At 42.1% G+C, this 18,631-nt stretch overlaps 1 protein-coding gene across 1 annotated transcript in view; it reads left to right on the top strand.

Annotated features, from left to right (window-relative positions):
• The first annotated feature begins 4,773 nt into the window (after positions 1–4,773).
• The window catches only part of RASSF3 (Ras association domain family member 3), a 71,211-nt gene continuing 57,353 nt past the window's right edge, over positions 4,774–18,631 (top strand). Inside the window, exon 1 of the mRNA XM_037007156.2 lies at positions 4,774–5,056. Within this exon, the coding sequence (XP_036863051.2) occupies positions 4,946–5,056 (111 nt within the window). The 5' untranslated portion in view covers positions 4,774–4,945. The remainder of the gene's footprint in view (positions 5,057–18,631) is intronic.

Consider the following 18,631-nt stretch of genomic DNA (forward strand, 5'->3'; position numbering starts at 1 on the left):
CTGTCATGAACAAAATGGAAGTAACCAGAGTGAGAGTCAGTAGTTACTCCACCCCAGCGCATATCCTCTGATATCAGTCCTGAAGTAACCAACTTCTCTCTTCTTTGAGTTTGAAGGTCATAGAATTTTTGAGAGAAATTTTAGCACATCTCCCCCCCCAACTTTTTTTTAAAGCCATTTTAAAGATCAACTCTTTGGGATAGGTTCTGTTTGTTTAAATGTGAGAGAATGACCTTTCTAAATTATTTTCAGGGGAACAATTCAGTTACAATTTTGAAAATCTTACTTCCGTTCTCTATTTGTCTCTATTGATTCTCCCAATGTTGATGCAGGAGAACAGAAATTGGAAGAAATGGGATGAGAGAGACTTTTCTAGCAGAAAAATAGATAAGTGATGGGAATATGTCAGGATGACAGGGGCTGAGTCAACCGGCTTAACCAATGAAGAAGATACGTTATCTCACATACCAAGGCTTCCTAATGAGGGTAGCCTCAAAGTTAGTTAATTCAAGGGCCCACGCCAGTTCTTTGCATCATTCTGTTTTGTCCTCTTTAGCCTGTCGGTTCTGTCCATAAATGGCCGCTGAGTTCCCAGGCACCATATACAGGCGTGCAAGGCCCAGGGGAAGAACAGACTTTCTTTTCATGAGTCTCCTTTCAAGGTGAGAAGGTGAGGAAGCTTCTCCCCAAAGCCACCCTGCCGTTTTCCCCTCAGGTCTCGAGGGTCAAGTCCGAGACAGGTGCTCACACCCAAAGCAGCCCCTGGCAAGGGATGTGGGACCACGGACTGACTGAACATCGGGCCTTTCTCCTGAGCTGGATTGTCCCTACCTCCCCGGGGAGGGGGATTCCTGAACCAAAGTCCTTGTTTGGTTAACAAGGAAGTGGGTAATGGATGTCACAAGTGTAACAAGGTCTAATATTTGGGCTAAGAAAGGCTAATATTTCCTTGGTCCTATTCTATGCCAAGGGTTTTATATGGATTGTTTTGCTTAATCCTTTCAGTAAAGAGAGTAAAATGGGGACATTGTTATTCCCATTTCACTCATGATAAACCTGAGGCACAAGGAAGTTAATTAAATTGCTGAAGGTGACAGAGGAGTCTGTGACAGTATTATCATTCAAACTCAGGTCTGCCACACCTCCAAGGTCAGGCTTTTTCCATATACATGGGTAGCAAAATAACAGTTGTCTGTCAATATGACCTTTATTATAAATCTGCCTGATAAATGATCTTAGTTCCTGGGACATCTTAAGAATATTACCTATGATTATAGTTAAACAAATGTAATTCATGTAACGCACACTATTTCGTGATCTGCTCTAAAAATACTCATGGGAGTGGAGGGGACGGGTGAAATAGGTGAAGAAGATTGAGAAGTATAGACTTCCAGTTATTAAATAAAGAAGTCACGGGGATGAAAAGTACAACATAGGGAATATTGTCAATAATATTGTAATAACTTTGTCTAGCAACAGATGGTAATGTGGCTTATAGTGAACGTGTGATAATGCATATAACTGTTGAATCACTGTGTTGTACACCTGAAACCAATATATTATTCTATGTCAACTATACTTCAATAAAAAAAAAACCTTGCCAATCTTATGAGTGAAAAATATACCTTGTTTTCATTTGCTTGAGTTTTTATAACCCTTATAATCCAACAATTGAAGGAGTCCTTTGGAAAGGTAAGTCAAATCATGTCATTCCTCTGCTCAAAACCTCTAGTGGGTTCTCATCTCAGACTAAACATGAAAATCAAAGTCCTTTTAATTGCTTTCCAGGTACTGTGGGAATGGGAATGTAACCTTTATGTCCCTATTACCTGTAGGATGGCAACTCCTATTACTCTCTTCCCCTCACCTACTTCAGACACAGTGACTTCTCTGCTGTTATTCAAACACACCAGCACACTCCTGCCTCCAGGCCTTTGTTCTTGCTGTTTTCTCTGCCTGAATTGCCTTCTCCAATGATATCTGCATGGCCAGCTCCCTTACCTCCTATACATCTTTGCTGAAAAGTGACCTTCTCAGTGAGAGCTTCAATAATCAGTGTTGTCTGAGGCATTCTTTATCATTATACATTGATTTATGTGAGAGTACTTATTACCTTAAAATATACTATGTAATTTCCTTATACAGTTTGCTTGTCTCCCTCCAAACCACACTAAAATATACGCTCTACAAGAACAAAGATTTTTGTCTGTTTGGCCGGTGATGTGTCATTTGTGCTGAGATCAGTGTTTGGCAGATGGTATGTGCTCAGTAAATATTTGTTGACTGAGTGAATGTTTTAATAAGTGATATGTTACTTATATTTTTCCTTTTATGAATTGTCATGTCCTTTGCTTATTTTCCTGTGTTCCAAGTTTTTATTGATTTGTGTGAACTCTTTATATTTTAAGGATGTAAATTTCAAGGCATATATTTGCCCCAGTTTTTCCATGTGTGTGTGTGTGTGTGTGTGTGTGTGTGTGTGTTAAAGATATTTAAAATTTCACGTGGTCAAATATAGAAATATTTTCCTTTGTCATCTTGTGTTTTATTAGGACAAGTTGACAAAATAAAAAATTTACTTCTAAATATAGTCAAAGGGGGAGCTGTGCTCCCAATTTTTTTCTACATTTATTATGTTTGAGTTTCACTACTTATGGATATATAGAGCTTAAAGAATCTGAATAATGATTTAAACTTTTTTATTTATAATCACACTTATAGGGTTATTTTTCTCCTGGGTGGTTTAACTGGTGAACAAGAAGGGTTAAACTGTTACTAAAACTGCTCCTTTTACATTCATTCAAGGAAAGAGATCTGGTGTATAGGATGATTAAAATTATAAAACATGTTTATAATATTTATGCATATTAATTAGTTTTAAATATATTCCCCATTTAATACAGAAATAAAAGGTTATTAGGCTATAAATCTATCAAAAAAAGAAGTAAATTATCTTAACCTTATATTAGATTATGGCCTGGCACACATAGGGATCAGTTTAGACTGGGCAAAACAATATAGAGTTAGAATTTCTAGTTTCTAATTATTCTAATTAAAAATATTTGTTTACTGTTTATACAAAATCCAACATGTATGTTCCTGGGTGGGTAGCTCTCTTGGATCACTCTTCTATTAGTGACACATAGATCCATACTCCTTCCATCTTGGGATGCAATGTTCTCCCATTTATGCTGGCCGGTCAAGAATGTGGCTTGGATGGGCTCATCTTTGACCCAAGTGGCATTATTTGGAGCAGCACTGGCTGGAGAATCCACTTCCAAGTGGGCAGCTGTGTGACTGGGAAGAAGGCTTTAATGTTTCAGGATCTTTAAAAAGGCCTGCCTCGTACGTAGAGCAGTGAATTCCTTGGGAATAATACACAACTTTGCAAGCTGGATGTGTGAGTAAGTAAGTAAATAAAGAAGGCAGAGTAAACTTGCAAGCCTTCTTTCTGCCTGTGGATAGGATGACTCAAGAGCCAGTTTTCTCCTTGTCGTCGCTGGGCCAGTTCTCCTTTCCAGTAGGACACAAATGAGCACGCTGACCACCCACCCAGCAGACAACCCAGAGAGGTCTTGGAAGATATTCAGATCAGCAGAAAGCAGATCAGAATGGTCTCAGCCCTGCCACCTACAGCTCCCTTTCCTCTCTTTCAGCCTCAGCTGCCCTGGGTGTAAAATGAGCATAAAACAGTACTACCTACCTTCCTTATAGAGTTGTTTTGAGGATTAAAGGAGAAAATGCAACAAAGTTTAGCTATGATGGGTGAAATACTGCTCTTTTCTAACCTTGCTCCTCCTTCCTAAACCCTGCTTATCACATAGCAAGTGCTGAAGCTTCAAAACAACCTCCTTTCAGTCAGGGTCTCTGCAAAGAAATTAGTATAATTTAAATCAATTCAGTAATACCAAGGTGTAAATAACTGGTACTCACAGGTGGCTCAGAGGAAAAGTTTGTATTTTTAAAAGAGGATTCGGTGACTGGAAAGATTTCAGAAAATATGAAGCCTTTTATTCTTGTACAAGGGTGAACAGAATTCCCTGAACCCTTCAGATCACAGAAACCATGCCTTGTAGATTTAAAGCGGATTGTGGGAGGGGACATTTAAAAAGCATGTTTGATTACTAAATACTTGAACTATAGAACTAGTTCACCCCCACTTTGCACCAAAGTGACCTCTAAGCTCATGACGACCTTGGCCGTTCTGATCCGGGAATAAACACTAGATGGAGAGAAGGCCGAGAGGGGAAGACCAAAGCTCAACTGAACTACTAGAAAGGATGTTTTCATTTGAATAAATTCAACCCAATTGGTACTTCCTCTTGCAACTCCGCTAACTTTTAACCCTCCTGGAGGGGCGAGCTGCAGGGGTTCAGGGTGGGGTGTAGAGGCTGCAGGACGCCCGCGGGCCTGGGGACCAGCTGGGCCCCGGGAGGGGGCGAACGGCGCGGGGATAGCGGAGAAAGTTCCCTGCTCTGACCCTGTCCTCCCCAAAACCCGAGCTAGGGGAGCTGGGGCGGGTGGCCGGATCACCGAGGAATCCGCAGTTTCCGGGAGGTCGGGGAAGCTACCCGCATACAATCCCCGGAGAAGCAGTCGTCCACCCGGTCTTTCCGGGTTCCGCCAGCCTAGCTGGGGAGGAGCAGCCAGCCGGGAGGGGGCTGACGGCACCGCCCCACCTGCGCGGGGAGTGTCCCGAGCTTCACGGGGAGGGGCGCGAGGCGGGGGCGGGGCCTCGGGGGGCGGGGTCGCACGGCGCTTTAGGGCCCGGGCAGCGCAGGGAGGGGCCGGGACGGCTGGAGTGAGCGGCGGCCGCAGCTGCAGCAAGACGGCCCGCCGGCGGCTCTGGCCGCGCGCCGGGAACCTCGTGGGGCGGGCGGGCGCTGCACCCCCAGCCTGGCCGCCTGCGCCCGGGGACGCGGCCGCGCACGACGGGACCAGCAGCATGAGCAGCGGCTACAGCAGCCTGGAGGAGGACGCCGAGGACTTCTTCTTCACCGCCAGGACCTCCTTCTTCAGGAGGGCGCCCCAGGGCAAGCCCCGCGCCGGCCAGCAAGTAAGTGGCTCGGCGCTGCAGCCGCGACCCCATCGCTCTCGGGTGTCCCGGGACGCCCGACTCCACGTGTCTCGGTGGGGCGCGCCCGGGATGCTCACGGGGAAGGAGGAGAAGGCCCCCGCCAAGGGGATTCTGCCTTCTTTTGAAAAGATCTCGGAGTCTTGCCGCGCACGTGGGCGTGCCGGGGGGAGCCCTGCGCGAGGGGAAGCCGAGGAGGGCGGGGGCGCCGAGGGCCCGCTCCTGCCTTCCGCGCCAGATGGCCTCCCGCCACCCCGCCTCGCGCAGCCGGCTGCCGGGGACCGTTCTGAGGCCGTGAAGGCGTCCCTGCCCCTCCCGGCGCTTCCCCCTCCGGGGACGCCCTTCGCGCCCTGCGAGCCCGCGGTCGGGTCCTCGCGCGCCCTGCAAGTCCTACCAGCGGCCTGTGGCCCCAGGGTGGCGTGGAGCCGGGTAGCTGACAGGCGTGGCCGCTCTGACTGTACCCCCCCCCCCCACCTTCCGCGTCCCGGCCCCTCTGGTCGGGGGCCGCGGAGATAGTAGGCGGTCACGAAACCTGGGTTGTAGGAGTCGAGGTTGTGCGTTTCCGGTAAAGTCAAGTCTATAGGTGTCTCGAATGTTTTGCAAACAGTTCCGGTGCTAGGTAAATACAAGCGGGCGAGAGTCGAGCCTTAGACGGGTTTCTTCCTTTTTTGGAGGAAGCATGCCGTGGGAAGCCTGACTCGGGGAGGGACGGAAGAGAGCTTGGGCCGCTTTCGCCGACCGCGGCAGTGGTTTTCTGGGAGGCTCTTCCGAAACGGGGCTCCCGGGGTGGACCTTTGAGCCTGGCGTTGGAACCCGCGGCCTCCTGGCTCGGGGAGCCGCACCAGGAAGCCCTTCCAAGCCAGCCGTGCGCACAGCAGATTAGAGAAGGCTGTAATGGAACAAAGTTGTTACTCTTAAAAAACAACAGGCGCGCACCAAGCAGTGCTTTGAGTATCAGTCCTGGAGGCTGAAAGCAAGGAAAATCGTTCAGGGCCGCCTGATGAGTTATGGGAGTGATGAGCACAGAGTAACGTGTCAGGGTTTCCTTGCCAGACCGTTTAAGTTCATTTGGCCACTTTTTGAGGTCAGATTTCTTTTTATGACTCAGAAGTTCTAGTCTTTTCAACTTCTTTACTCCCCAACCAGAAGAAAGGGGAGAGGGGACGGTAAAGGGCAAGAGGAAAGCCAAGTGCCCTTGCTCAGTAGTAGGTAATCCTGAGTGAAATACCGGGTCAGTCCACGCCCTCAGTTTATTGTTTTCCGAGGTTTCAGGCCGCACTCGTTACTAGTCATTTTGAGTGACGTCTTAGCTCGGGCTGCTGTAACAGATTACTAAGACTAGGTAACCTAAACACAAATACTACGTTTCACAATTCTGGAGGCTGGAGGTCGGAGATCTGGGTGACCGCATGGATGGCTTCTGGCGAGGACCGCTCCCCGGGCTTCCTGGTTTGTAGACAGGTGCCTTGCAGTATCCCTCACAGGGAGGAAACGCTAGCTCCTGTCCTCTTAGGGTCACTGCTCCCATGGTGGCGGCCACCCTCCTGGCCTAACGAGCTCGCAAAGACCCCGCCTCCAAATCCTTTCAAGTTAGGGCTTCATCCTGTGAGCTTGGGGGACCGGGATGGGGGGTGGTTCATAAACACTCAGTCCCTAGTGAGTGGTTTCTTATTTTCAGTAGTGTATTCTGAGAGCAGTTTGCTGTGAAGTTTGGAAGTCAGCATGCCCTCCGTCCCCTGCCCTTGATGGAAGAACTACATTTCCTTGTGCTTTCTTCACTTTTTCTTTCTTGGCCTCCCTCCTCTCCCTTCTCTGCTCTGTATTTTCTCCTTCCACTTATGTTGCTGTCACCCTTTTAGAGCTTGCTGCCAGAGGTGGTTGTGCTAGCTCCAAGTCTGTGCAAAGGTGGCCTTTCATCTCCAGAAAAGTTGCTGCTGCTTGGATTCTCCAGGTGTGATATTCCTCCTTCACAAGGGCCAGCTCTCCTGGTTGGACTTGTATGGGAAGGCTGTAGTGCTGTCAAAAGTAAACCCATCAGGTTTTGTGAGTTTATACACACGCAGTGTGTCTGTTATACTCATGAATTTATATAGTATTCATCTGGCAAATATATTATACCCATATAATGTTACTTATGTAGCCTTTAGAATTAGTCTAACAAAATATTTTGAAATAATGTGCTGAAAATCAGGATAGTAAGACTTAGTTCTTTCCTTGAAGACCTTGTTATGTATATTCGGAGGCTTTATTGCCTGTGTATTTCCCCTTCTAACATAACACAAGCAAGGTGCCGAGTGAAAACCTAATTTGTCAGGTGGAAAACATGTTTTAAACTGGACTTTAGCATTTCGGTTTACTTAAGAAGTGACTGAGTGAAAAAAAAAAGTGACCGTGTCCATTTCATTCCTGATAAGATTCAGGAGTTAAGGAAGTAAAACTTACAAAGCAAGGCACTGTGAGTGTAGAACATTCTTTTTACCTAAGGTTAGGTGTGTTTTTTTTTTTTTTTTATGATGCTGGTGATTGTAAGAATAAAGCAAAGTGTGGAAGTGAAATTTCTCTTTTCAGAAGTGGAAAGAGAGGTGTTGCCATGAGGATTACAGTGATTGTGTGTGTGTGTGTTAGTGTGTGTGACGAACCACCTGATGGAAAAGACAGGAAAACATGGTTTTTAGAGCTCTTGAAAATACCCAGAGAAAGCAAGAAGTCTGTGGTAAATGTAGGATGGGGAGACGGAGAGGTGGGTACTGAGAAATGTCTTGTCTTTTGCCAGGCAAAGGAACTTAGGCCAACTTCTTTCTGTCTCCAATGATAACAAAAATTCTATAGATGTAAAGAAAATGTTACCTATTCCTTTCTTTTATGTTAGCAGACTCTTAAAAAAATAAAAATGACTTAAAAACCTGTCTGAAGGATATTAAGAGGAATGAACACATGGCCTGCATGGGGCGGTTTGGATGCCGGTTATTGCTTTAGTCCCAGCGTCTCCATCAGTACCTGCCACCCAGTCAATCAGTGACTATTTGTTGAATGAATGAATGCTCTCCTGGTGTGATAATAATTGGCTTTTTACGGGTTTTCAGATGGGTTTTCAGATGTACGGTATTTTAGGATTCTTCCAAAAACCCTCTGGAAGATTGCCCTAAAGAAAGGTAAGACCATGATAGATGATCTGTTGGCAGCTGCACACTTAGGATAGGGGAGAGGCTGGAGCTCAGGTTTTCTGACTCAGATCCCGCTTTCCTTTTCCGTACTTCTCAGTTACAAGAATAATTTTCAAGTTTGATTTTTCCCTTTGTACATATGGACATCTATAATTTAGGAGTTTCTTAAAATGTTGACCCCCTGTTCTGAATATATTTTCATTATGGTGTTTGTAATTAATACCTATGGCTTTCCTGGGTTGTTTTATACAGAACCAAGAACATGGGAAGTACTGTAATTTAAAATTTTTCTTTTCTACCCATTTAGACTTCCAGGAGTAGAAATGGGCTGAAATTATTAATATAATCTAATGGAGCATGTCTGACCCCATAGCTAAGTTAATCACTTTTCTGCCTGAGCCTTTGGCAGTTAATAGGAATAAAGAAGTGAGGGGAAAAAACCCAAAAATCCAAACCTTCTGCTTTTGAAATGTAATAGCCAAGCAGACCTGAAAAACTTGAAGTCATCTCTGAACCACACATACTTTTTAAAAAAGCTTTAGTGAAGAATTGTTTAATGAGGCAAGACGGTGAGCCTCCACATAACAGTCCTCAAGCTTACCCAAGGGTTCTCTTTATATTATAATTTAAATATTTCTGTGGCTGTTCTTTTGGTGTGTGTCTTACTGCTTAAATCAGCAGTAATGAATTGTACTGTTTTATTCAGTGTTTGCATTAGATCACTGGGGCAAAAGAATAATGGTTTATAACGTGAAAGGTATTTTGGCTATCTTAACTTTTAAAAATCCCTATGTTATTGAATATAAACATTCCTACCAGTCCTTTTGCCCCGTGCATGGTGATTTGTACATCTTGTCTCCATGTCTGATGAATTCTGTTTTTGTAGTATTAGTCCACTGGAATTTTGTGTTAGTGGGAGCAGGACTCACAAAGGCACATTCCTTTAACTGAATTTCAAAAGAAAATTATCCACCAATTTTATGTGCCCTCATGTATGAACAATACATTCTCTACCCCATCACTTCTTCTGGCTAACTTGCAAGGTTAGGAATTATTTGGAAAGCAGTGACACAAAACATTGATGAAGAAAAAAGCTAAAAATATCCAATAATGTGGTTATTCTTTTTGGACTTCCTTTGGCAGTCAGTGCATGTCATACTGTAAACATTCATTTTCTAGCAGGAAAAAAAAAGGGGCTGACCAAATGCTTCCTAGGGTGGCCTGATCACTGACTCTTAGCCTTGAGCATCGGTTGTTGCTTACCCCCAACTTTCTGTGTAAGCAGCTGTCTTTGGATAAAGGCCCCTGCCCAAGGCTTGCTTTACACTTCTGATTTGGCCCAGTGCCATTAGCTACCCCCAGGCCTCTTTTCCAAAGGGATGGTGGAGACAGAATAGGGGGTAAGATAGATGTATGCCATGGAGCTGCTCTTAATAAGGTATTTTTTGGCTAATTTATCCTGTTTGTATCCTTGTCTCATTGAAGGGCTAAAACGTATTGCCTAGTGGGATTTTTTTTTTTATTCTGACCAAGCATTACCTATGGTACAGGCCCATATTTACTGTTCACTCGCTTATGCAGTGACTTTTAAATAACAGCAGATACAAGTAGGACTCTAGTTGTATTAGCTTCTCTCAGTTCTCCTTCCTATGTCAGCTCCCATGACTCCTTCTCAGAGAAGTCTTCCTGATCCGCCAATTTGAAGGCTGTCCCTTCCCTCTTAACCCCCTCTACTCTTTCCCTTCCTAGCAAAAATTATAGTTCGTTCTTACATTTTTGTTTAATAAGGACAGAGATTAGCATATCTACCCAGTATAAAATAAATGCTCTGCACTTTGTAGACACTTGAACGGATGAAAGCCTTTCATTTCGTGTGGGAGTCCAGTACTCGGTACTGTGAGTTTTCCTTTATTCACTAATGTGCATAGTTTTCCCCCCTCCACAACTAGACTGTGAGCCTCCTGAGTATCTTCACGTGTTGCCATTTAAAAATGGACTATGTTGGTGATATCTGTTATTACTAGTTTAGGTTATAACTCACTATATATATTTCCTCCTTATTTTAAGAAAGTCCATCATTCATTCATTCACTCTGTTTAACAATTTGAGATTGTTTTTGCAAACAGTTTATTTTTGCTATGAAGGGAAAGAGCAAAAGGCTTTAGAGGAGAAGGGAGATCTGCTTTGGTTTGGTGGCTTAGGAGGACTTCTTTGAGAGGGTGACATGGAAGAATTGTGTATTGCTCGCCCCCGCCACACACACACACAGGTTTGGCAGTAAACAAAACAGTGAACAAAATGAAGAACCTAGTGTCATTTAGTGATATTTTTTAAAAGTTTGTTAAATAGATGAAACATCTCTTTTCCTTTAAAGAAGTGTATTTCTTCAGTGCAAAGGAAACTTTTAACTATTCAGTTTTTCAGGAACACATCTATTGGGTAAAGGGTGGTAAAGCCATACATACATGTATTTATATGGAAATACTGACTGAGTGTGTCCCTGGAAAAAAGTCATCTCCTCTTGTCCTAACTTTGTGGATGTCTGTGTTGCAACAGAAACATAATCATGCTGAGGGATATAAAATGCATAAAGCAGAGTTAATAACACCAACTAGGGTTTACCAAACTCTTGAATGAGGTTACTCTTACAGGTTTCTCTCAGTAGTTAGTTTTGGTTTGGCTGTAAGTGGACTAGTCAAATGGTTGTTGTTTACTTGTTAATTTTTTTTTTTTAACGGAGAGGGTCAGATATGCATTAGGAAACCCGAAAAAAAGTGATTAAAATGTGGACTACATGTCAAAGTATTATGAAATGGAAGTGACAGTCACTGTAAAACTGTACCATCCAATGTGGTAGTTACTAGCCAGATGTAGCGAGCCTGAAATGAGAGGCACTGAGAAGTATGAAGTACACATTAGCTTTCCAAGACAAGGAAAGAGAATAAGAGAATATAACATATATCACAGTAATTTAAAAATAATTGAGTACATGTTGAAATGATAATATTTTGGATATATTGAGTTAACATTTATTTTTACCTGTTTTACTTTTTAGTATGGTAGTTGGAAAATTTTAAATTATATATGTGGTTTGCATTGTATCTCTGTTGGACAGTGGTGTTTGCTAAAGCAGAGCTACTAGCTCTTGCCAGGATCTCCATCCTGTAGATGGTGCAGAAGACCCGAGGCATTCCTGGAGGGCTTTTCTCTATGAAGGGGAACTTACCCTTTACTGTTGGGAATAGTTTCCCTCACTGTATCTTGGGTCACGTGCATACCCGCATTTTGGGGTTGTGAAACTCGTGTGTGGGTAACTTCCCCTTTTTGTCCACATGAGTTGATAGGATGAAACTTGTCCTGATGGTATACTAACTTACAGTTCTGCCTTCAGCTTACAGAGAATAGGGCTCATTATTTCAGAGTATGAAAGCAACAAGAGTGACATGCAGTTAATGGGACAGTAATTGCTAACTGCTGCTACGTGATTAAGTCAGCGAAGAATAATTGACTACTTAAATATTGCAGCAATCAGTTCTCTTTCCAGATGCTAAACGAAGTGAGATAATTAGAGGTGGAAGAAGGATGAATTTGGGAATTGGAGGCCAGAATAGATTTAGATCTCGGATTTAAGAGATTTAGAATATAATCAGCAAAGTATGTTCACAAAATTAATGCAGGTTGGGCAAAGAGTGTGTGTGTGTGTGTGTGTGTGTGTGTGTGTGTGTGTGTGTGTGTGAAGATTGTGAAAGTAGTTTCCTAAATTCATTTCTGACGTGTTTGACTCTTCACAATGTTCTAAACTGGTGCTAGGGATGCAGTGAACAAAACAGATGGGAATCTGTTCTCATGGAGGCTGGTTAGTAGTCTATATAGATCATCTCTCATCCATGGTGAGGAACAAGATCTTAGTTCAAAAATTGGCTCCATCTTTGTGTTGTATATGCTGAAAAATGAGTAATTTCTCATAAGCATGTTATTTCTAGTGGAAATATTTTAAGGTTTAGTGGGTAGCTAGATCAATGTTCTTGAGTTTATATTTTTAATAACGAGTCCTCTAAAAATCACATCACAGAGTTTGGGTGAAATGGCCCAATATCTCACTGTCCTAATCCAAATATTATTTTGTGGAATTGTTTCCTAGTGTTTACTTGTCTCTTTTATGTACATGTAATCATACTGTACTGACATTTTTTTTAAATTGTGGGAAAATACACATGATATAAAGTTTGCCATCTAAACCATTTTTTAAGCAGTGTAGCAGTGTTAAGGATATTTACCCTGTTGTATATTCAATTGCCAGAACTTTTTTGTCTTGGAAACTGAAACTCTGTCCCCATTAAAGTACAATTTCCCTGTTTTCTCCTCCCTCCAACCAGCATTCTACCTTTCCCCGGATGAGTTGACTAGCCTAGGTAGCTCACATAAGTGAAACTCTGCGGTGTTTGTCATTTTGTTCTCAGAGCCCATCCACGTGTCAGAATTTCCTTTAAGTCCGAATAATATTCCATTGTATGTATAGACCACATTTTGTTTATCCATTCATTCAGTCGATGGACATTTGGGTGCTTCCACCTTTTGGCTGTGGGGAATAATGCTGTTCTAAACAAGGGTGCAAATATCTAAGAGACCCTGCTTTCAGCCCTTTCAGATCTATACCCAGAAGTGGCATTGCCGGATCATTTGGTAGTTCTGTTTTTAATTTTTTGAGGACTACTGTACTGACAAATTTGAATCCTGCTATTTAATCTTAGAATTAGGAGATACTGCTGCATGATTTCAGCTATCATTTTGATGTCTTTGTGGTATTTTATTTAATAGGCACTATTCCCCTAATATGGGAAAACCTGAATGTTTCTAATTTTTGCTGCTATATTTAACAGTGTAGTGAACATCTTAAGCAAGAAACCTTGTCCACTATGGATTGATTTATTAGGATAGATACACACAATGGGTTTTACCGAACCGAACATGAGGGTATGATCATTTGTATGGTTCTAGTTCTGTACTGCCAATTTAAAGCTATATACTTTTAACTAGTTTCACTGCATCCTTAGCCCCACTGGATATAGTCATTAAAATAGAGGGAAAACTTCATAAAGGCACTTCATTGTGATTTAATTTGCATTCTTTAATTAACAGTTAATATTTTTCTGTACTTACAAGTCGATCTTCCTCTTGCTATAAGCATGGTTCATGGCCTTTGACCATCTGTTAGGTCTACGGAAATCCTGAGAGCATTGCTCTTCAGCCCTATGCATAGTTCGCTTGGGTAGGTGGTTCCCATTTTTTGTGGTGAGCTGAACTTCAGGTTATTTTTTTACTTACTCTGTACCAATGGGACATTGCATACACTGGCATTTTGAAATACTTAAGAGTGTTTTTCAGGCTGACATCACTGAAACTCAGAACAAAATACTTTTACTGCTGTAATAATGACGCAGGACGCAGGAAAGGCATTGCTAAGAAAGCAGCAGTGTTTTGTGAATATGTCATGGAATACAGAGGGTGGGGCTGGATTATGTGTTGTTTATACTAACCGCATGAAAAAGGATGACTGGAAATGCCTGTTTAGCTTGTAATTTCAAGAAATTCAGCATCAGTTTTCCAGCCACCCAGGTAGAATTTGGAGGAACCTAGGTTATAAATAGGTATTAAAAAAAGGATGGTAGGGCAAACCACTAAAAACCTCAACTACCAAGGAAGATTTTTATACTGTGTACTTTCAAGCTTACTGTCTTTTGTTGAAAAATTGCAATTACATGGAATCTGGCATCACTGTCTACTTAAGGCTTGCCTCTGTCAGTAATTTCTGCTTAATCTCTTATAATCTGATTAATTCCTAGTTTGCCCTCACTTAAATTTTTCTTTGTACAGACTATTTTAATTAAGTGAATCTTTTAATAAGATCTGGAGAATTTTTTCTGTCTTTAGATCATGAACCCTCCTTAATTCACATTTTCCTAGGCAGCTCAGACAAGCTTACTATGAAAATTTCCCACAAATAATTGTTTTGAGGAATTTTTTTTGACATTTTGCCAGTTAAGTCATAGAAATTTGTAAGTATCCAATATAGTTCTTAAACAGCAAAGCAGACAGAAATGAGAAGTTTTTATGAAAGTAGAAAAACATAGCTGCATGCATTACACAGGAGGAAAAATACCAATTCCGAAATGAAGTTTAACATTCCACAGTGTTTTACAGTTAATGGAGCTTTCCAAGGGAATTAAAATTCAGTTGACTTGTTTGGACTCTAAATTCAGTGGAACTTTGAGATGAGAAATTAAACCAGCCGAAGTTGTACTGGTTTGGGCCTTAAGCAGGTTTAATAGCAGGGAGAGGTGAATTCAGGGGTACTAGTGTTTGGTCAGTGATTTTCCAGCTATGGTAAAAGGTAAATAATATGTAGCGCTTTAAAGAAACAATGATACTTTTGTCCAATTAAGGTTTGTTTCTGTTTGAACAGGCTTGTGGATTGCTTTTTCTTGCCAGTTTTCCTTAGGGAGGAAGGTGTGCTGCCCTTCCAGATCTTCTGAAGTTGAAAAGCTGCTTTCTTGCTTTCCTGACGTGGTGCAGATGGTTGGGAAGAGTGTGGTGCCGCTGTGCTGAGGTGGGGTTTGACCCCAGGCTGTCCTTGTCCTGTTGGTGTCTGCCAGAGGAAGTTAGTTCTAGGAACTGGACCCCCTTGCAGAGTTACTCCTGCCTTTGGGGGAGAGGGCAGAGTCAAGTCCTGTAGGGGAAGGCTCTGCTTTCAGAAAGGCAAATAAAGCACCCGATATCAGCAAATCAACTTGAAATCCATCCTCCCTTGGAGGTGGTTCTGTGCAGCTTTACTGACAATGGGTCTGGAATGTCTAAGGTGTGGGCGGTTACTATTCAAAAAGCCGGGTGGTGGGTGGAGAGGAGAGACTAGATTCTGCTACTGGCTAAATGAGTGCGTGTTCTTAATTGAATTGTTGGTTGCAAGCAATCAGCTGTTGAGGCAGCCTTAGTTTAAATCAGTGCTTGGCAGTGTTATCATGGGGAAGTCACGGAAGTTCCTTAAGCCTGAATTTCCTCCTTTGTAGAGTAGCACATAATAATGGTTAACTTCAAAAGGTTCTTCTACTGTATATGGTCGTGTACTTTTCTCATTTGAGAGTGCTGGCTGAGTGGAAAACTGACCATGCAGGGAGATTAGAAGCAGCTAACAACCCAGAAAGGAGGGGAAGATGGCAGGACATTAGGTGTGCCTCTCTGGTTTTATTGACCGAAATGAATTGGGAATCTCTGTAATTGATCAGGAAGGAGCTTTAGTCATTCCTGGAGGCTTATTATTTTTATTTTTTTTAACCGCGTTCAGCATCACTGTGGCGCTTTGTTTCCTGGTAAAGGGATAGTTTTCCTCCTGACCTAGCCTGAGGCCACCTATCAAAGGCTTCACCATTTTCTTTTTCCTTTAGCGCAAGCCACCCCAGTGGAAAGATATGAAAGTGGTTCTTTGGTTCAAGAGTTTATGTATAAGTTAACACATTGTATGAATTCCACCCCCGCCCCCCACCACCCCATTTTCAACTTCCTCTGTTCTCCCTCTTATCTGCCTGTGGCTGTAGGATTCTGGCTGCAGTTTTGCTCAAGGCTGCTGGCTTGACCTGGTGACAAATACCGCTTCCGGGGGCTTTCCTTTTTTCGCCACAAGGTCTGAATCGCCTTCGGCTCATTGTTTAGGTACTTAGTCAGTGTCCTGTTTCTCGTTTTCAGGAGATCAAATCAAAGGGGGTAATTTATGTGAACTCTAGCGCGCTGCAAAGGGAGATGCTGCAGCTGTCATTAGCGTCCAGCCCCGCGGTGGCTCCGTTCCAGCCCTCTGGCCTCCCACCCACAGAGTGCTCTCTCCTCTCTCAGGGATTTCAGCATTGCTGGACACAGCCAACAGTTCACAGACAGCTTGCTTATGCAACATTTGAATGCAGGGCGTTAGAGCAGCCCGGCGAGTCACATGATCTGTTTGTCGGCTAACGAGTTCATTTATGCTCTGTAATACTTGCGTGAGTTTCGGAATCTACTGGGAAACTCTTTGGGTCACGTGAGCCTCTTGGAGTTTGCTATTCCCTCTCTGTCCTCAACTTCCCCTCCTCTTTGGTTATGTGTTGTGCAATAAATTGGTTGTTTATTCTGAACGCCATTGTGAATGTGTTTAATCACTTAAAATTGTTAAAAATTTACGTTCTTAGGTAAGTGATATTATCAATAATTAATATAAAAGACTTCGAACATTAGCATATGTGTAATATGTAACATTAAAGGTTAACTATTTCTACTGCTGTCAGCATTGATTTTTTGGGGGCATTTATGTATCATTTTTATTATAAATATTAATAGTTATTAGTTTCAGGTGTACAATCTAGTGATTTGACATTTATGTACATTACAAAATTCTTACCATGATAAGTATAGTTACTGTCTGTCACCATACAAAGTAATTACAGTACTATTGACAATATTCCCCATGCTGTACATTTCATTCCCGTGACTTATTTTATAATTGGACGTTAAAATGACTAAAAACAATATGGTGGGAACTTTTACCAAGATAGTGTGGCTCAGCAGAAAAATCTATGAATCTAAAATTGGGAGATTATCTGGGTTCTGGATCTTTCATTTACAGGTTTGTAGCTTGAGCCAGGTTCCTTAATTTCCTTGAGTATCAATTTACTCATCTTTAAAACAGATATAGAAAAGTTAAATGAGAAAATGTGTGCAGAAAACATCCCTAGATTATAAATTGTTACATAATTGCAAGAATGACAGCATCACCAATGTTAATTTTGTTTTATTATTAGTTTATTTCTAATTAAAATGAAAATTTATGCCCGCTGCATTTGCTGAAAAAGCTTTTCAAAATTCTACTTTTTAAAATTGAGATGTAATTGATATGCAATAGTATATTGGTTTCACATACAACATAGTGACTCAGTAATTATGTATATTACTAAGTGCTCATTACTATAAGTATGGACCCTTCCCCAAACTGTCAGTGCATTTAGAGATAACTACAAATTGTTTGCTCCTTTTAATATGTATCTTGTGTCTTAGAAACTGATTTAAAATTCTCAGCTTACCATAATATTGGAGGTGAGACTTGATAAATAGTTGTTCAAAAATGAATATTTCTCCATCTCATTCATGTATGTCTATTTTTATCTGCAAAGTAGTGATTTACATTTGGGGGCCTGAACAATTTATATCTAAGCAGAGAATCTAAATTACTTTATGAATCGATTAGGCTGTTGATGAAGTACTCTGATACTCTGGGAAAAGATGATATTCTAGCTCATTGATGTGTGCATCAGGATTCTTGTTAATTTAGTTTTAAGCCTTGCAGAGTATCCTGTCTGAGCTTTGCAAGGGCAGACGGTGTCTGTCTTGTTCACCACTGTATCTTCATTGCTGGCATGGTGCCTTGCACCCAGCACAGAGGGCAGCCTGTCAATATTTGCTGAGTGACTACCTGGTTTTCATTTGATCAGATTGGTATCAGAGTCATAAGAAAAAAATTGGGTGGAGGCAGTGAAACAGAGTTCTTTTCTTTCGGGGAGTAATAATACAACACATAGTTATAATAGATTCTGTATCATGTGAAAGTGAGACATACAGGTGAAATGGAAAGTATATTGGGTTGACGATGTGGAGACCTACATCCTAGGCCCAGTCATTTTATTAACTAGCAGAGGTAACTTTGGGAGTTAATGGTTAATTATTCTAGAGGTGAACTCCTGATTAGAGGGCAAGTAACAGCGATAAGGCATGAAAGGGATTCCATGAAATGTATTAGAAATGCCAGATTAGTTTGGCTATATTAGCTGTATTAGGTCATATCTGGTTGGGTGGGGCTGAACTGAAGTGATTCGGTTAGTCATCGTGTTTGAGAAATGAGTAGAATATGTAGAATTACTTCTTTTACTGAAGAGGGAATGTCTTGGGAGAGAACTGTCAAGGAGGTGGGGGGGGTGTGGTCAGGGATGGTTTAAGTCATTCATATGTAGTGCCAACAAGAGTGAGTTTCATGCAAGCCAAGGAGAACATTTCATTGTTCTGAACTTATGTATTGCAGTAGTTACAAATTTGGTGTCAAAAACTGTTGAAGAAAGAGAGCCTGTCAGCTGTGCTGCGGTCCTTAAAGACAGGCCAGGATGACTGCCTGGGAGGGCTAGGACTGGGTAGTTTACCGCGGAAGGGTGACTGTCGGTGGGTGGGTGCGACATTTGGGAGCGAGGAAGCATATTCATTTCCTTTGGGAGATATAATTCTGTCCTTTGTTTCTAGTGTTTCCTTTACTCCAGCTGGTCTGCACATAAATTTACCGGGTAAATATTCTTGGAAAATGTCTTTTAGTAAGTGGAAACCCATTATAAGA

The sequence above is a fragment of the Manis javanica genome, chromosome 10 (assembly GCF_040802235.1).
Source record: "Manis javanica isolate MJ-LG chromosome 10, MJ_LKY, whole genome shotgun sequence".
NCBI classification, from domain to species: domain Eukaryota; kingdom Metazoa; phylum Chordata; class Mammalia; order Pholidota; family Manidae; genus Manis; species Manis javanica.